This window comes from Triticum urartu, chromosome 7A, assembly GCF_056163025.1.
Source record: "Triticum urartu cultivar PI428250 chromosome 7A, HENAU_Tu73, whole genome shotgun sequence".
Taxonomy (NCBI): domain Eukaryota; kingdom Viridiplantae; phylum Streptophyta; class Magnoliopsida; order Poales; family Poaceae; genus Triticum; species Triticum urartu.
Genome location: NC_141879.1, coordinates 747,910,691 through 747,930,583, shown reverse-complemented (window position 1 = coordinate 747,930,583; position 19,893 = coordinate 747,910,691). Strand labels below are relative to the sequence as shown.

The following is a 19,893-nucleotide window of genomic DNA, read 5'->3' as shown; positions in this document are numbered from 1 at the left end:
CCACGAACGACCCATCGCGCTTTATAGCGATCAAGGGTACCATCAGGACGGAGCTTGTGTTTAAAGACCCACTTCCCGGTAATCACATTGGCGTGCCGGGGACGGGGAACAAGCTGCCACGTCCGGTTGCGCAGTAGGGCGTCAAACTCCTCTTGCATCGCAGCCATCCAGAGCGGGTCATGAAGAGCGGCTCGAACGGAGGACGGCAAAGGCGACGGCTCAGAGGTGGAGGCCGCATGGACGTAGTCATCCGAGGCGTAGCGCGAGCTTGGGCGAAAAACGCCCGTACGGGCACGGGTGACCGGACCGGCCACAGGCGCCGAGGGGGCCGCGTGCACCGGGGGCGCCGGGGACGCCGCGGGTGCCGAGGGGGCCGTAGGGGCCGCGGGCGCCATCGCCGGGGGGCGCGCCTCAAACCCTGGGGGTGGGCCAAGAGAGGCGCGCGAGCGCCCTGTGGGAGGCGTCGAGGAGCCCGCGTCACCGGTGGCGGGAGGAACAGCCGGGGGTACCTGGTGAAACGGAAACACATGCTCATCAAAGTAAACGTGTCGGGAAGTGAACACACGGTGGGAGACGGGATCGTAGCACCGATATCCCTTGGAGGTAGAGGGGTAGCCGATGAAGATGCAAGCGACAGAACGAGGTGCGAGCTTGTGAGGAGCGAAGTCGGCAATGCTAGGATAGCAAAGGCACCCGAATATACGCAAACCATCATAAGAGGGTGGCGTACCGAACAGGAGGTGATGAGGTGCAAAATTCCACCGTGGTCGGCAGGGTCGAATGTTAAGGAGAAGGGATGCAGTAGCAAGCACGTCCAGCCAGAAGCGAGGCGACACGTTAGCATGAAACAGGAGCGTGCGAACGCAGTCGTTCAGAGTGCGAAGGACACGTTCGGCTCGACCGTTCTGCTGGGAAGTGTACAGGCGTGTGAGGCGGAAAGCTGTGCCATGATGCGACAAAAGGTGCGGAAGGCGAGGTTGTCGAACTCTTTTCCATTTGTCCGTCTGAAACGCAAGGATGGGACGCCCAAACTGTGTGCGGGCATAGGAGTAAAAAGCCGTCAAGGTGGAGAGTGCATCTGATTTTCTGCGCAAAGGAAAAGTCCACACGTAATGAGAATAATCATCAAGAATGACCAGATAATATAATAGCCCGAATTACTAGGAACGGCAGAGGTCCACACATCGCTATGAATCAATTGAAAAGGAAAAGAAGCAATGGTGGTGGAATTATTAAACGGCAGACGAACATGTTTGCCGACTCGACAGGCATGACAAGTGTGATCCTCAATCTTAGTGGAACTGAAACTGAAACTCTTAAGAATATGACGAAGAGTGACGGGGTTGGGATGACCCAAGCGAGCGTGCCAGAGATCGATGCCAACGGAGAGAGCCACCGGTGCGGCGGTGGTGGAAGAAGACGGATGCACCGGATAAATCTCGTCGGGGCTATCACAACGGTGGAGTACCATCCTGGTTCGAGCGTCCTTGACACAAAAACCAATGCCATCAAATTCAACAGTAATAGGATTTTCACGAGTGAAACATTTAACAGAAACAAGGTTCTTAATAAGATCAGAAGACACAAGTATGTTAGACAAGGATAAAGGTGTGGAAGTAGAAGGAAAAAAAATGTGCCCAACATATGTGATAGGAAGTGTGGAACCATCGCCGACAATGATGCGACGGTCGGTGGAGACAGGAGTGAAAGCGGCAAGGTTACTAGAATAAGCAAACATGTGAGCCGTAGCATCGGTGTCCATATACCAAGCAGCATCGCCAGTGTAGTTGTTCGGCGTAGGAGCGGCATGTAGCGCGGTGTCCCAGGGCACCGGCGACAGGGCCGGCAAGGAGGACGGAGACGCCACGGGGAAACCGTAGCCGCCGCTCAGATGCGGCAGTGGGTACTCTCTATACAGCTGCGGAGCCGCAAAGTACGCATGATGCGCGGGCGGGCACGGCACAGGAAGCGTCAGTGCAGAAACAACACCAGTCCATGGCTGCTGCCCAACGGGCGAGTGCTGACCCGCTGACGACCCCCACCAGTACCCGATAGACTCGTACACGGGCGGAGCCCCGTATGTCCCGTACGTAGGATACCGGTACGTGGGAACGTGGTGAGATGGCGCCGGCGACGGAGCGACAACGGACTGGCCGGAAAGCGCCAGCGGTGGCGGGGCCGCGCTGTAGGACGCAGGCGGCGGAGCTACGCCAAAGGGCCTGTAGCGGGACTGGCCCGCTGGCGGCGGCAGGGCCGCGCCGTAGGACGCGAGCGGTAGAGCCGCGTCAGAGGACAACATGGTGGCAGAGGCGACGGCTAACGGCCGGACGCGAAAGACGTGACAGACGACATGGCCCCGTTGGCAGCAGCGGCTTCGGGTGCAACGGCGGCTGGCGAGGCGCTCGCGGACATGAAGCTGGATGGATTTATCTTTTGACGTGAAGCAAGCTAGCTAGCTATGCTCCTGGATCGATTCTTCAGGCACGTAGAATACTAGTACATGCACGTACCATGTACTAGCTAGTCGTCGATCGTCACACAACTCGGCGGAACTCCAACACGTAATCGAGCGGGCGCGTGTGATGGCGATCCGGCGTGCGTGCGCTCGAGCGGGAGCAACAGCTGGTGGGCGAGAGCGCAGGCAGGTAGGGATCGGGCAGGGCTAGCCGGCGGCCGGCGCAGAGGGCGCGCGAGCGGCGGCGACGGCTGGGTGGCAGCAGCGGCGGCGGCGGCGGCGGAAGGCGGCGGCCGGCGCGGGAGGCGCGCAGACGGCGGCGGCTGGATGGCGGCAGCGGCGGGGCGGAGGAGACGCGCGGCGGCGGCGGCGGCGGAAAGCTAAGGTTAGAATACAGAAACTGATACCATGTAGAATATGTGAATTGCACGGCGTATTGTTTTTCGTGCATAGGCACGTATATATGAATACAAAGGTGGGCTACGGACGTCAACTATACAGGGACTAGGAGACAGGCCCAATGCATAGTATACATAGATCATATATACTCAACACTGAGTTTCTGTTGGCTACCGTTAGCTGTTAACACCAGATTATACTCACAGCTAACTACTCCATGACAAACAGATCCTCGCATGATGTACTCGGAGCCTGCTAAATTTGTGGCGAAGCTGAGGGAGCTCAAAGACAGACGACAACCTCCTGCTGCTCAAGTGCGAGCTCGGCGCCGGGCACTTCTCCAAGTCGGGGAGGTAAATAAATAGCAAAGGAGACGTTACTTCTTTGCGCTTGATTTCTTCTTTTTTTGACGTGCCATGCAGTTAGTGCCAGAAAGGAACAAATTTCCAGCCTAACTGTTGTTGCTTTAACTTGCAGGTTTGAGAAGTTGCGAGAAGACGCCTTCACCTACGCATTCATCCTCAAGGCGCTGGGCATGACTCCCCCAACAACGGCTTCTTCGCTGTGACGTGCACACATATTCATCAACGCCGTCAGTAACTGCATGGATTAATTTTATAGACACTTCTTGCCCAAAAAGGAGGGTTAGAAAGAAAGCCATTTGAATTAGTTGTGGCCTGTGAGGCAATGGACTAGCAACTGAATCTGTGACACTGTTATTTGGCAAGCGTAGGATGAGCAATCCTTTGTTTCGGTATCGTGGTTTGGTCTGATGATAAGAAAGTGCAATCTCTTTTTAACTTGTTCCTTAGACGTGCGCTGAAGCACAAGAACAAAATAGGAAGTGCAATCCTTGTTTTGCTATCATGGTTTGGTTTGATGATGGGCAATCGAACTCATGATTCATTAACTCAGCAGTTAATCCACGTAGGTGATTCATTAATTGCCTTTTATTTAAACTCTCTTTCTGCCTAATTGATGGGCTTGATTTGCCCTACCTGATAGTAGAAAATTCATCATGCCATGAGTTGCAGTCTCGAACTGAAGGCACAACAATTAACTTCATACTATTCAGTAAACTGCACTTGGTAACTGTACATACACATTGTCAGCCACAACTGTTGTGCGTTGGGAACTTGGGACATCCATATCAAACAACAACATGTTGCTAGCTATGAGTTCCAGGAATGAATGCCTGAAAATTAGATGAGCAATGAATTTGGTGCAAAGAAGACGGATTGCACATGATGCAGGTTAACAATAGTGATTTCTTTCACTAGAGAGCTTGGTTGTATAAAGGCCAGTACCTTTACAAGTATAGAATTGTCAGCCAAAACTGTTATACTTTGGACAAATCATCAGCTCATCTATGAGCTCCCAGGAATTATCCCAAAAATCAAAGTGAGCAACTGACACCCAGAACAGCCAAAAATTAAGGTGTACTTGGTGCAAATAAGGAGGCTTGCACATGATGCAGGATGACAATTATAACTCCTTTCATTAGTGAGCTTGGTTACATCCATTCATCAAAAATTAAACTTTGGCCAACATAAGGGGCGTCTATATATCTGCCAGTCGAGTTCTTCGCCTCTTGTTGCTCCAGACGAAGAAAAGATGGAAAGGTAGACTACAACAGGTAGAGCAAAATTACAAGAGCAGCAGCACCAAGCCTCTGATCATCTTGCTCAACGACATCCGGTGGTGCTTGCACTACATCGCTAACTCTAGGAAAATCGTCGCAGTCGATTTATGATCGCCGCTATCTCCTCCTGCTCGTTTTTCTTCTTTTCTTGTTCTTTTTGACAGCCTCTCCATGACGCCTGCATCATACACAAACACACCATAACTGCATCGTAAGGAGCTTCGAAGAGAGAAGCAAATTTCGAAAAACATAGAGCAAGTTTCAGCACAAGATGTAACTGGGTATAATCAATATGTATGAGCTAAATTTAACCAAACTTCTTCAGCCAAACTGATCAGATACTCAAATTACTTACCCATCATGCGTCTGCTTTCGTTTCCTCTTGACACCGCTTGGCTTTATTGGCTGATCTTTGCTGCGCCGCCTGAACACCTCGGAATCACTGCTGCTACAACCGACACCAACATCCGTAACAGGATCCCTTGATAGCGCAAGTCTATCAAGAACGGTTGCATCAAGGGAGGTTTCTTCTCTTAGCCGGTGCTTGAAATCTTCCAGCAAAACAACACCTGGGAAAGCAGAGCACAAGCATGAGCATGTTGTTGCTCAGCAAAGAGATTGATTGCACAAACATTTGATTAAGCTGCATTGTGTGAAGAGCATTATATACTGCAACTCTGAATCAGGAAAAAAGATGTCGTATGCACTGAATTCATAGTTGTGCTCAACATCTGTCTCTTTGGCACACAAAATTCAGAGTATTGTGAATAACAGAAACGGCTGAATGCCCTATGACGACATGGCAACCAGCCAACAAAAATTGCGCCTTCTACCAGCACACAATCAGCACAATTTTTTCTCTGATTTTTGTTGCTGTTGCGGGGAGGGGAGGAGAGGGAGGTGCGGCGGGGCGATAGAAGCAGGCAGTACCGAGGGCCCGCAGGGTGCGCAGATCGAACGCGTCGGCGAGGTGGGGGCGGCCGGCCGTCTCGGCCCGCTTCACGGCCAGCAGCTTGAGGCTGATGAGCAAATCCTGCACCACCACCACCACGGCACCATTAAAACCTGTCGTACTAAGGGCGAGAGATTAAGAGCGACGAGAAGGGCGGCGTCACTGACGAGCTCGGGCTCGGAGAGGGCCGCCAGCCACTGCGACTCCTCCTCGGTGCTGGCGCTGCTCTCTGCGGCCAGAGGAGGAGGAGGTGGGGTGTCGCCGGCGGCGGGAGGCGCCATGAGGGGGAGGAAGAGGGGAAGGAGACGATATGGAGCAAGAATTGCTTGGGTGTTCGTGGGCTTTGGTGGGCTAACAGGCCCAACTTGATTGAGTCGGTCACGAGACTACGAAGCCCATGGAGACGCCAGGTTACAGTGGTTAGGGGAAACTCCTATTCGCCGCTCTCTGCGGCGAATTGTCGAGGGATCGCACAGAGGAGTGCCGCGAGCGACCGACATGGGCCGGCCCACTTATACATAGTGCGTCCAACCGGTTTTGGGAACCTTCTAGAAGGTTCCCTGAACCGGGTTTTTTTGTATCGTTTTTTCTGGTTCTTTTCGGCTTTCTATTGTTTTTTATTTTCTGTTTCTTTTCTTTCTATTTTTTTTCAAAATTTCACAACTTTGCAAAATATGTTAGCAAACTTAAGAAAAATATTCGGATTTCATTTTTTGTTCGTGAGTTTCAATAAATATTCCTATTTCTCAAAATTATCCATGTTTTAAAAAAAAATTGCATTCAAAAAATGTATAGGAATTTCAAAAGGTGTTCCAGCTTTCCAAATTTGTTCCCAAATTTATAAAATGTTCATGTTTTCAAATTTTTGTTCACAGATTGAAAAATGTTCGTAGATTCCATAAATTTGTTTGGGAGTTTGAAAAATGTTCCTGTTACAAAATTTTTTCGCAAGTTCCACTTTTTTTTTTCTTATTTACAAGTTTTGTTCGGAGTTTCGAAAATTGTTTGCAAAATTTTAAAAATGTCCGTTTCTTCAAAAAAAATCTGGAATTTCAGAAAATGTTCGCCTGCAAAAGTTGTTTGTGTTTCCAAATTTTGTTTTGAAATTTGAAAAATTGTTCATGTTCAGTTTTTTGGCTACTTTAAAAAATGTTTCCATTCTAAAAAATATGTTCACGTCTCCAAAATTTGTTTGTATGTCAAAAAATGTTTGAGTTTTCTCAAAATTTATGAAAAAAATAATGTTCACGTTTGATAAAACATTCACGTTTTGTTTTTGAAAAAAAATGTTTTGTGTTTGAATTTTTGAAAAATGTTCGGATCGGCGTTAGCTAGCTCAACTGGTTCGAATGAAGCAGCAGGTCTAGTGTTCGATTCATGGCAACGCATCTTTTTTTATTCCAGCGTGAGCTACTGTTCGCGAGAGACATGAGTTTTCTTAAGGTTTTGCAATGTTCTGTGACCAAGAAAGCTAGGTATCCGAACTGGTTCGAATCGTTGCTCGTAAGCAGTAGGTCTTGTGTTTGATTCCTGGCAACGCAGCTTTTTTTAATTCCAGCGTGAGCTACTGTTCGCGAGAGAGATGGGCCGGCCCAGTCTCTCGAGCCCCTATGCGATCGCTCGACTGCTTGACGCAGAGAGCGTCACATAGGAGCTCTCGTGGTTAGGAGGGGAGTCCCTAGCTGACGCTCGTTAGCGTCAAAAGGACGAGCTTTCGCGCAGGCGCGAACTGAACGGGCCGGCCCATTCGATGCGTTGTAGCGAGAGGCTACTTAAATATAAAAGAACAAAAAATGCCATACCGAGGAATCAAACTGGAAACCTGGCAACCACGAGTAACCGTTCTTCACCAGTTGAGCTACTAAGCATTTCTAGTTAGTTGATCGCGCAATTTTATTTAAACTCAATGCCGTGACAGATCCAGAAAAAATTAAAAAAAAATCAACCATTGAACATTTTTGTAAATATACAACGTTCAATTTTTAAATAGACAAAGAACATTTTTGGATACATGCTGAACAATTTTGAAATACACATTGAATATTTTTGTGATATACGCTGAATATTTTGTTAAATATACATAAAATATTTTTTGTAAATATACACTGAATATTTTTTAACTACGCATTGAACACTTTTGTGATATAAGCTGAACAATATTGAAATAGAAATTGAACATTTTTGTGATATATGTTGAACAATTTTTATATATACATTGTACATTTTTGTAATATACGCTGAACAATTGTGATTTTTTTATAAAAACCTTTTTTTACTATTGTGGACAAGTTTTGAAATGATGAACAAAAATTGGAATTTCGAACATTTCTTAAAACATAGAATGAAAATAAAAACGAAAAAACATAAAAGAAAAGGAAAGAAAAAATAAAATAAATAGAAAACAGAAATAGAAGAAAACAAGAAAAACAGAAAACCAGTAAAAGAAAAAACATGAAAAAAACGGTCCAGGGAACCCTCTAGAAGATTCCCAAAACCGTTTGCCTGGCCCTGCTTCAATGCACGAAATGGGCCGGCCCGTTTGCACTGCTTGCTCGTGCGCTTCAGCGGAAGCGGAGCAGATGGACGCACGCGAGCGTCAAATAGGGTTCGCCGGTTAGGAGAGACCCAAAGGCCAGTTTGGATTGTGTTCAGAGGGAAACTTGATTGAGTCGTTTTCTCAAAAAAAAACAAAAACAAAAAAAGAAGTAAAAAAAGACCAACAGACGGGACGCGGCTGTTCTGATCTTTTACTCAAAAAAAAAGGCTGTTCTGATCCTGAGCATATGTGAGCAGTAAAATCAAAACAATAGAAGAAATTAAAAAAGATCCGAATTCTTTGTCGAACATTGACAAATGTTTAGATTTTTCTTTTTTTTTTTACTGTTGAAGCAAGCTCACATGAGCTCGGGATGAGAGCCACACTTTCGCAATAGACGGTGCTATATCTAGTGATGAAACTAAGAGCGCAGCAGCAACTATACTCTGCGATGATGAAAGAAAGTTTCTTGATGCGTCAGTTCTGGTCATCGACGGAGTGCTGGATCCGTCCTGTGTTTGAGGCCGTTGCGTGTCGAGAGGGCTTGTGTTTGTTACAAGATATCCAGCGAGGCCCAACGGTCATTGCTTCGGATTGTGTAAGAGCGATAAGAGGGACAGAAGAAGGAAGTAAAGGAGACAGTGTAACCATCATATAGCAGGCGAACGGGCCTGTTCTTCGCGAGCCAGCACAGCAGCTCGGCCTGTATTGGTGCTGGCCTGGCACACTGCAAAATTGGCCATGCCTGGCCCGTGGCATGCATATGGCCTTGCTAGGGCGACGCCGGCGTGCCGTCCCGGCACGGTCCATTTTTCTTTACAGAATCTAAGGTCCATCTCTTTTTTTTTAGAATTTGAGCCCTGGATGGCCCAAACAGCCCAAAAGGCGGAAAAGCACACGAACCGGCCCGTTTAGCTCATATGTCGTGCCGAGGGCGCGAGGCAAAGCACGGGTGCCGGCCCGCTTATGTACGGGCCTCGACATGCCTTGTCGTGCCATGCCCGTTTGGACAGGTCTGCTCGTAACTAGTGTTCTAAAAAAAGTGCTTTTGATCATCCAAGGACTCGCTCGCTTGCTTGTTGAATATGAGGAGCAAAGGGGCGTGTGGAATGGTCTTGTGGATACGGATCATACGGTGAGGGCATACAACCGGCTAACTGCAGTGCATTGTGGATAGGAGTTCTGCCAACCAATTACCGGAGAGCCTAGAAAGTCTGAGGAGCAAAGGGGCGTGTGGAATGGTCCTGTGCGCCGGAAGGGATCTGAAAATTAGCGCCGATGTTGCATACAATGATGACCAGGGAAAGGGAAGCATGGTTGCTGTCATGCGCGACAGCTGACGGAAGTTTATGGCAGCATCATCCAAGGTAGCTACAGACACATTCATGGAAGAAGCTTACATCCTCCCAGAGGGACCAAGTCTAGTGCAAATTTATGGGTTCAACAAGTTCATCCTTCAGTCTAACAACTTGCTATCCATTGATACATTGCTCGCTAGAGGTCACTCATGAACATCCTCAACGGCTATTTTGTACGCCAGCATATTACTTTCGTATGGAGTTGCAAAGATCGCATTCGAAGACCAAGGGAAGCTAATTGTGTAGTGCATACGCTGGCTACGCAGAGTTTTACAAATCGTATTGATTGTATGTGGGATGCTAGTACCTTAGCTTTTTATTACCGTCGTTGATAAAAGAACAATGTAACTGTTTTCTAAAATTAATAAAGCTCTGAATGCCTTAATTGAAATTGTGGTCCACAACTAAACAAAAATGAATTTGGAAGAGGAGTTATAAAATGAATTTGGAAGAGGAGTTATAAATCAGGCTTATTCTGGTGGAGATGTAGTTTATTATTGTATTAAATAAAGCGGCATTATATGCACATGTTTGCGAGTAAATTACAAAGTTATGGAATGGTTATGTAATTGTTCTCAAATGTGCAATTATTGATTTACACTCCATAAAGAATAAGCTTTCCAGTCCTTCAAGCAAAACTAAGAATTGTTTACAAATATATGGTTGTGAACTAAAGCAACATTCAAAACAAACTAAATCAGACTTACGAAATTATTCCCTTTTCATGTTGTTCCGAGCCTCAAGCCTTTCTTTAATTTCCTTGATGGGAGTAAATGATAGGCTGGGGCGAAGCCACACACATGCCTCATCAGCACGACAATCAGGACGCAACCACTTCACGGCCTTGGCTTCGCCATCAACAAAGCTGTACCTAAACACGCCACCCCAAAAGACGAAGTAGGCACACCCGCCGCCTCCGTCCAGCTTCATCACGAGGCTAGCGGGGGATCCAAGGAACAAGGCGTGGTCTCCTAGGTTCCGACCATCTATGTCCACCCATTGTATCTTGCCACTGGCTGGTTCTTTCCGCATCATGCGCAATGTCACCCGCAGCATGCGCGCCGGATTGCTGCAACCGTAACCACTCAAAGACCGTTTCACCATGACAGATGCCAACAACAACTCACCGTGTGACTCCAAGATGTAGCTGCTTTCATGAAGATAACTTATATCCTCGCCTAGAACCCACCTCGACTCGAGATCGTCGCCGTTAACATCACTGGTGTTGCCTTCGAAGTCCTTCGTCATCATGAAGCACCACATAGAATCTCCATTGAACACTAGGACCTTGCTATCATGATACATGGCATAGGGTTGTGCAAACAATTTCAGCCTCTTTGTCATGACCGTCCATGTCGCACTGCCCGGGCACAGCATAGCCGCCGTAAAGGAGTGTGAGGGGAAGCTGTTAATAAAGTTGTAGAGAAAAACAGTACCATCTGGGTAGACGACGCCGCGCAAATTCCCCATGAACATGCTTTCATCGTCTGGTAAGGGAGGTAAGGGCTTCACGGCCCCGGTAAGAATATCGATGAGTCTCGGCTGGGGACTCGCAACAAAGAGCCAGGTAGCCATGCCATCCGGGCTGGCCACCCAGTTTCTGCTGTTGGTTGGCGCCCTGGTGGCTCCGTGAGGGCGATGTCGCCGTCGTCGTGCGGGTCATGGTCGTGCGGCGCCTTGATGGGGTGATGGAAATCGACGATGGAGTGTAGCATCTGGTCGTCGCACGACGTGAGAACCCACGGCAGGCAGGTGGGGCGGGAGAGCAGCGCGGCCGCGTCGCGCCAGGGCCTGCAGACGGCGTGGAAGCGGACGAAGTCGGTGGCGTGCTGCAGGCGGCCGGAGACCTCTAGGAGCAGCTCCGGCGGTAGACCGGTCCATGGGCTGGGCTTGGACGCGGACGCGGGCGCCGGCGTGGATGTTGGTGCGGCGGACCGAGACGCCGCGCGCGAGGGGATGCACCCCATTGATCGGATCGTATCTGATCGGATCTAGGGAGGATGGGAGAGATCGAGCAGCCCCCGTAGTAGGACGTAGCCGCAGGAGAAGTCCAGGCCCGTCCGTGCAGTTTCAGTGGCACTAGCTACATGCAGAGGCCCAGGCCCGTCTCCATCCAAACTTCCAAAGATATAGTAGCAGTAATTAAATGAGGTAATAACACCAACGGTGCTTAAACTTGCTATAGATGTTCACTTTGATGGCTAAACATGAAAAATACATCGAACTGATTCTAAAACTTGGCAGTATGATTCAAATACAGTTCGTATCACGTATAGATACATATGTGTCGCTGAATAGACATGACAGAGGGTTCACCTAATATGTGGGAAAAGACAGACTTGCAAATTGCAATGTGTACGTCTATATGACCATCTGATCCCACCTGACAGCGCACACCAAAAAAAAAGGTGCGCGACTCGAGCTGGAGACCTCGAGCAAGACAAGACTTATGCTAACCATGTTGTCCAGGAAAATTGTTTTCTTAGACAAGTCCAAGAAAATTGTTGTTGCATCAATACTTTATCAGCACTAATACACCCGTGCAGTTTCAGTGGCACTAGCTACATGCAGAGGCCCAGGCCCATTTTTCTCATGTTAGTTGTTTTTCCTTTTTTTAAAATTATAAAAAACATGTAAACAACAATAAAAATAATAAATAAATGTTAGTTTTAAATATTCACCAAAGAAATATTACTTAAGAATTATTATAATCTTTGAATATATTTTTAAAGCATTTGCATTTTTAATACAATAATTTTAATATTTAAAAATGTTAAACTAATTTTAACAATCTATATATTTTCCAATAATATTCACGTGGTCCTTCTTTAGAATGTTAGGATTTGTTACGTGGCCCTTCCACATATGAGTTTTCTTATTTTTTTGCAATTTGTAAAAAATATTTAAATTACTTTAATAGTACTAACAATAAATTTCGAATGTTCTTGTCCTATAAATAATATGCAGGCGAAAATAGTTTACTTCTAGAAAAATGTTAATATAATTTTCAAAAATATTTACGTGCATTTTAATTATAAAAATGTAGGTATAATTTAAAAGTGTTCATTTGAGGATCTACGATCCTGGTGGCACACTAGGACATTAATTTTTTTCCATCAATATTTTTAAATTTATTTTTATTTGAAAATATATCTTTTGACAAATGCATAAACTTTATTAAAATACATGAACACGTTTGAAAACTAGAAATACATGTCCTAAAAGCATGAACACTTTATATACTAGTTAAATATTGATGTAATTTCTAATAAAGAAAAAATAACACATGGAAAATGGGCATGAGAGCAGCCCATTTAAGTCCACGAGCTCATGCTGGTTGATAAAGCCTAGCGATGCATATTGTGAACACGTCATACGCTGAGTGAAGTGGTTAGCGTAGCCTTTGACTGCGCGAGGATTCAAGTTCAAATCTCAACACCTAGCCGCTGGTTATTTTGTTTATTTATTATTATGTGCACTGACAGATGGGACCCGATGGTCATTCAGATGTACACTTGCAAGTTAGCCTGTCCCAGCACTGCAGATGGGGCCCCCGTCACACTGGCATGTCTAGTCAACAAATGCATACGTATCTATATATGATTTGAACTGTATCTGAATCATATTGCCAAGTTTTAGAATCAATTCGGTGTATTTTTCAAGTTCAGGCACCAAAGTGAACATCCATGGCAAGTTTAAGCACCATTGGTGTTATTACCTCTAATTAAATTATGATATTCCCTAAAAAGGTACAATAACATTTAATAACTCTGGAAAGGCCTGTACTGCGAATTTCAGTTTCTTTTCCAATCTGAATCAAATTAATCAAACTTCAAGACGACCAAGCTCATATATGGAAGTAATGATTCTTGAACCCCATCTCAAGCAAGTCACGCAATCCATGCATGCATCTTAATATCTTGCCAGGATGTTACACCAAAGGGAAAAAAACTTGGGGCGAAGTAGTGGCTCAACCCCAGTTCGGTGCACCCACACACGCACAAAAAATAGCAAAACATTTCGAAAAAAATCTGAAACTTTGTGTGAATGATTATGAATAAATGTAATGGATGCTTGCAAAGCTTGGTGGCCAAATAACATCCGAGGAGTTCTGTACAAAAAAAAGATTGCGAGGATTGTTGGGATCAAAACATAACCAAGAAAGACACATTCTTGGGATCGAAACATAAGTTCGCGAGGATTGTACGGAAGAAGATTTGGCCAACACGCGCACCCACTCATCCCTTGTCAAGCATTCCATATATCTTTTCCCGCCAAAAAAAAGAAGCATTCCATCTATGGAGCGGAGAGCCAGGAGAAGTTAATGGCCGAGTCGCTCGTTGGCGCCGTGCTTGGCAACGTGAGCATCCTTGCAGTCCAGGAGACCACATTCCTTTGCGGCATCAACCTTGAAGTGGGATTCTTGAAGGATGAGCTGAAGTGACTAAAGAGCTACCTTAAATCCGCAGACGCCAAATGGAGATCGGGAGATGAGTTTGTGGCTACCTGGGTTAGCCAGATCAGGGATGCGACATATGAGGCCGACAATGCCATTGAAGCGGCTGACTACATGGAGAAGAGAAACATGCTCAAGAAGGGCTTCATGGGTGCCATGTAAGGTATGCTTGCTTGCCAAGTGACCTGATCACCCTTCACACAATTGGTGCTGAAATACAACGTGTAAAAAGGAAGAAAAATGAGATATTTTATAGTGCAAACCATTTGAAATTAATTTGGATACTAGTGATCTTGAAAAGGTTACCAAGGTAGAAACTGACGATGAGCATCCACAAGATTATGGTACTATGCATCAAAAGTTTGAAAAGATATTAACCTTGTTGGTTTCTGGGATGATTACAAAGAAATAGTTGGCAAGTTAGTTGACAAAAAGAGAACATAACTCTTAGTGTTGTCTCCATAGTGGCCATGGGTGGGGCCGGAAAAAAGCACTCACTAGAATAGTATGCACTTCATCTAGTGTCAAACAACACTTTGAGGCAGCTTATAGGGTCACTGTATCTCAAACGTTCAAGGGCATTGATTTACTAAAGGATATTATGAAATAAATAATGGGGGAAAGAGATGAGTCAATTGCTAAGATGAACTAGATGATGCCTCGCGCCTTGCTGTGGAATCTTGATAGAAGAAACGCGTAAAAAGTTGATAGAAAAATACTTCCTCCATTCTAGAATATAAGGTGTATCGATATTTGTGCAAGTCAAATTTATGTATATTTGACCAAAATTGTAGAATATAATATAGTCATCTATAATATCGAAATCTGCAATATAACATTGCACCTGATGCATCTGGTGCGAGGACAACGTCGATCTATGGGCCCATATGGTGCTGATCTTTGTGAGGCCCGCCCGGTGGCGGCTAACCAGCTAGTAGGACCCACCTGGCGTAACTTCCATTGAGCCAGGACATCCCTGACATAGACCAGATTGGAATACAGGTATACGTGTGGATGAAGATGGAAGAAGACCGCCAGGGCAGAAGAAGATGTGGGGAGAGACACCGCCGCTGCTGCTTGCCATCAGACAACCTCTTCTAGTGGCGACATGGTGAATGGCATGACGGAGGTGGATCTTTTTTTGGTGGCAGTGGCGACGCCTCCGAAGTCACTCAAGAGCAACTCATAATGCTAGTGTTCAGGTTCATATTGGCTAAGCTATTATATCTAAGGACCATCGTATTTTTAATCTGATCAAGGAACCATATATATGTGACAAAAGAGCAGAAAGCCAAAATCAAATAGTTCTGTGGCTAGGTAGCAATGATAAGTGCAAGAAAACCCTTCTCACAATAAGTGGCAGCCCAACACCAGAAGAGATCTTAACTAGAGTAGATATTTTCTTCTACGATCAATTACAATAATCTTTTAATATTAGGTAACATGTCCTAAGCAGAATGTTGATGCTTCTTCAACCTACCTATTAAAATGTACTAGTACACATGACGGAAAATTGTAATGGAAACCTTAAGTTCACAACTTGTAGCTAAAATGAACGTGGCAAGTTCTTTGAACTTTGGTGAGTTTGATGTTGGTCTTGCCTAGGTTCTGCCAAAGGCCCATAAGGAGCTCAAACAACTCATCGATATTGTCATCTTTGCAATGCTTGATTTCAATCACTTCCAAATTATCACACTTGAAAGACATAAAATTCTGGCTTTCGAGAGCAACATTGCGCCAGTTGGCCCTTGCTGTCCTCCTCTTGGAGCGATCTGTGAACTCTAGATGGTATAAAATCATATAAGAGGATGTTAGGTATGGGGGCAATTAAGTGATGAAGCATTGTATTAAATGCAAACATAGTTCAAGTACCTCACAGTTCTGCAAAGTAAGCTTTTCTAAGCTCGGCACGCTTTGCAGAAAGCGATCCAGTGTTTGAATAGTTGCGATCATTTTGAGATTGCATCGGTTGATTAATAAAGATCTCACATTATTGAACTGTGGGAGTTTATCTGAAATATTTTGTAGGTTTACCTAAAACACAAAATAATATACTACTATTAATACTCAGAAACAGAACTTCGAATTGGTGTAATTTGATATATCAAATTTCACAATATTTGTCTCATTTTTATTGAACGATGGAAACAAAAAGATTATATTAAGAAATAAACATACTTTTAAATTTTACGGATGTTTATGGTTGTGTAATACTCCCTCCGATTCCATAATATAGTGCCTATAGATTTTTTATGAAGTCAAACTTTGCAAACTTTGACCAAGTTTTTAGAGAAAAATATTTATATCTACAATAGCAAAAATATATAATATGAAACTACATCTTATGATGAATCTAGTGATATATGTTTCGCACTCTAGATGTAAATATTTTTCTCCACAAACTTGGTCAAAATTTGTAAGGTTTGACTTTTCAAAAAACCCATAGACACTACATTATGGAACGGAGGGAGTATCTCTACTCCTAATGGAGCAGTTGGTAGTCTTCATCGGTTTATTTTATTTCCCATTTTCGCTGGGTTTTTTTCGTCATCTCTCACCCCCTCCCCACGCCCACGAAGAGGCTACCCCTCGCACGAAACGAAAGAAAACCAGGCGAAGAGCCCCCTCGCCCGTAGCACCCATCGATCTAGGTCACGTCGGCGCTGCCGCCGCCAATCCGCTCGCATGCCGCCGCCGCCATTCACCCCTCTCGCATGCCGCCGCCATCACCCATCGCCACTGATCGGACGTGGAGCTCTTGTGCCATGACCTCCATGGCACCCATGGCCGACAAGACGGGACCCTCGGCCTCGGCCATGGCTGCCTGCTCGGGAGATGGGGTCGCCATGTTCGACGCCGCCAGCGCCTCATGGACCTCAGCTCCAGGTCCGCCGCCATCGAAGTCAGGTACGCCTCGTCGACGACGACGGCCATGGTCGCCAGTCCCCACTTCCATGGTCAATCAACTGATCTTATCTGAGATGAAGTTCTACAGGAAGAGAATCTAGAAATTCTTGCGCTGGATGTAGTAGACGAAACTGATCTATTTGATCTGATCCCAACTTCCTAAGTCCTGATGAGAACGTATACCTACGTGGATCCAAGTCGAGTTGGGACCGGCATCGATCCAATGAATGTGCAAGGAATTTCTGAATCCATCACTTCTATTTGAGTATGGGTATGTTCGTTGGTCATTCAATTCAATTGTTCGTACAAAAGCAGAATTTTCCCTTTAGCACGAATTTCCAGTAGTTGTGTTGCTTCTTTTGAAGGTGGATCTTGGATTCATTCCATTAGTTTTATTTTCCGAATTTCCAATTATTTGAGTATCCTCCCTATAGCTGCCTTCAGAGAAGAACATGAGCCTGGATACTAATGCATTTGTCTAAGCATGAGGAAATTTGCTACAGTCTTTGCAGACAGGTTGACGACAGGAGCTGATCGGAATATAAGATACTAATGCATCTGTCCAAGCATGAGGAAGTTTGCTACAGTCTTTTGCGGACAGGTTGACGACAGGAGCTGATCGGAATATAAGATACTAGGACGACGCATGGTCCATGGGGGATACCTTCTTCATCACCACTGCCCGGGCACACTACCAGAAAAACTTGTTTTGCCGACGGCCATATCTATGCCGACGGCCCCCGTCGGCATATATGGGCATACCCCGACGGCCCAATAAAAGCCGTCGGCGTAGGAAGGCCGTCGGCGTATAACCATCTATGCCGACGGCCCCCATCGGCATAGATAAGCCGTCGGCGTTTCTCCGAATATACCGACGGGGGCCGTCGGCATAGAGAAGGCCGTCGGCATATCGCGTGGGCCCGTCTACCCGGGCGGCGACGGCAGTTTGACGGCGTCAGGCTATGCCGACGGGCTAACGGTGGCCGTCGGCATAACTACGCCGACGGCCTAGCCGTCGGTATAGCTACGCCGACGTCATCGATCTGCGTCGTTCGCCGGTCCCGTGGGGTGGCATTTCTATGCCGACGGCTAGGCCGTCGGCATAGGCCTGGCCCATGGTTTTTGCCACGTCATTGATCCCCGCCCTACCCCACGTCATAGATTTCTAATAATGTTTTTATATTTTTTGTATTTTCTCTTATTATTTTTTATTTTTTTCCAATACTAATTTCATTAAGTTAAATGTACAGAAAACATATATCGATTGCCCCCCACACGGGCCTTCTTCCGTCGTGTCACGGAGAGGTTAGACGGGACGGGCCGGGTACCTGTGGGGGGTAGCAATGCCGCCAGGTGTTGCGGTGGGCCCTCCTACGGTTGTGGAAACGTGGTGGCAGGCGCAGGCACGCGGCTCCGGGGTGTGCCCCCTCCCCCCTCACGGGCGTCGATGCCGCCGTGCCCCGGAGGGGGGAAACGGCCACGTCGGGCCGACGCAGAGGGAATCTTGGGGTGGGTTGTGCCGAGACTGTGTTGGGGGTGTAGCTATGGCTGGGCTATGACAACAAGGTGAAAAGGTCCACCGGTCAAACTACGTCCAGCGAAAGTCAAAGGGATAGACCCGGCGGTCGTCTGTGTCAGGGTTAGATGGGACGGGGTACCTGGGGGGTAGCAATGTCGCCAGGTGTTGTGGTGGCCCTCCTACGGTTATATAAGCATGGTGGAAGGCGTAGGCACTCGGCACACGACTTGTATGAGGTCCCGGTGCGACGCTTCGGTGGCATTGCTACCCCCCTAGGGCCCCCGTCCCGCCTAACCCTGTAGCGTGTGACCACGGGATCTACCCCTTTGACTTTGCATTGACGGGCTTTGAGCAGTAGACGTATCCACCCGGTTGTGTAAGGTCAGCCCATAGGCCCACGGCAACATCTGGCCCGGATGTTGCTCCAAAGTGTTCCTATGGGCTGACCTAACACAACCGGGTGGGGAGGTCCACTGGTCAAAGCCCGTCCGTGCAAAGTCAAAGGGCTAGATCCCGTGGTCAAACGCTACAGGATTAGGCGGGACGGGGGCACTGGGGTAGCAATGCCACCGGAGCATCGCACCAGGCCCTCATACATGCGGGGTGGTGTGGTGGCATGTCCGAAGAGGCGGGACGCGTCTCCCCCCCAAGGCACCTAGGAGGTGCCTTCCCTCCTTGGGACTCTTCCTTAGGGTTCCCCTTTCACCCTAGGCGCATGGGCCATAAGGGAAGTGGCGCCCCAGCCCACTTTGGGCTGGATCCCTTCCCACTTCAGCCCATGGGACCCTCCGGGATAGGTGGCCCCACCCGGTGGGCCCCCGGGACCCTTCCGGTGGTCCCGGTACAATACCGATGACCCCGAAACTTGTCCCGATGGCCGAAATAGGACTTCCTATATATAAATCTTTACCTCCGGACCATTCCGGAACTCCTCATGACGTCCGGGATCTCATCCGGGACTCCGAACAACATTCGGTAACCACATACAAGCTTCCTTTATAACCCTAGCGTCATCGAACCTTAAGTGTGTAGACCCTACGGGTTCGGGAGACATGCAGACATGACCGAGACGTTCTCCTGTCAATAACCAACAGCGGGATCTGGATACCCATGTTGGCTCCCACATGTTCCACGATGATCTCATCGGATGAACCACGATGTCAAGGACTTAATCAATCCCGTATACAATTCCCTTTGTCTAGCGGTACGATACTTGCCCGAGATTCGATCGTCGGTATCCCGATACCTTGTTCAATCTCGTTATCGGCAAGTCTCTTTACTCGTTCCGTAACACATCATCCCGTGATCAACTCCTTGGTCACATTGTGCACATTATGATGATGTCCTACCGAGTGGGCCCAGAGATACCTCTCCGTCACACGGAGTGACAAATCCCAGTCTCGATTCGTGCCAACCCAACAGACACTTTCGTAGATACCCGTAGTGCACCTTTATAGTCACCCAGTTACGTTGTGACGTTTGGTACACCCAAAGCACTCCTACGGTATCCGGGAGTTGTACAATCTCATGGTCTAAAGAAATGATACTTGACATTAGAAAAGCTTTAGCATACGAACTACACGATCTAGTGCTATGCTTAGGATTGGGTCTTGTCCATCACATCATTCTCCTAATGATGTGATCCCGTTATCAATGACATCCAATGTCC

At 46.9% G+C, this 19,893-nt stretch overlaps 1 protein-coding gene and 1 pseudogene across 1 annotated transcript; one reads left to right on the top strand and one right to left on the bottom strand.

Moving 5' to 3' along the window:
* Positions 1–4,323: 4,323 nt before the first annotated feature.
* Positions 4,324–5,772, bottom strand: LOC125522229 (uncharacterized). The gene is made up of 4 exons (XM_048687314.2): positions 5,616–5,772; positions 5,427–5,529; positions 4,852–5,065; positions 4,324–4,674 (listed from the first exon to the last, which is right to left on the bottom strand). The coding sequence occupies exons 1-4, from the start codon at positions 5,727–5,729 to the stop codon at positions 4,614–4,616; spliced, it is 492 nt and encodes a 163-aa protein (XP_048543271.1). The 5' UTR covers positions 5,730–5,772; the 3' UTR covers positions 4,324–4,613.
* A 7,894-nt stretch (positions 5,773–13,666) lies between these two features.
* Positions 13,667–19,893, top strand: part of LOC147962739 (putative disease resistance protein At1g50180) — a 42,070-nt pseudogene continuing 35,843 nt past the window's right edge.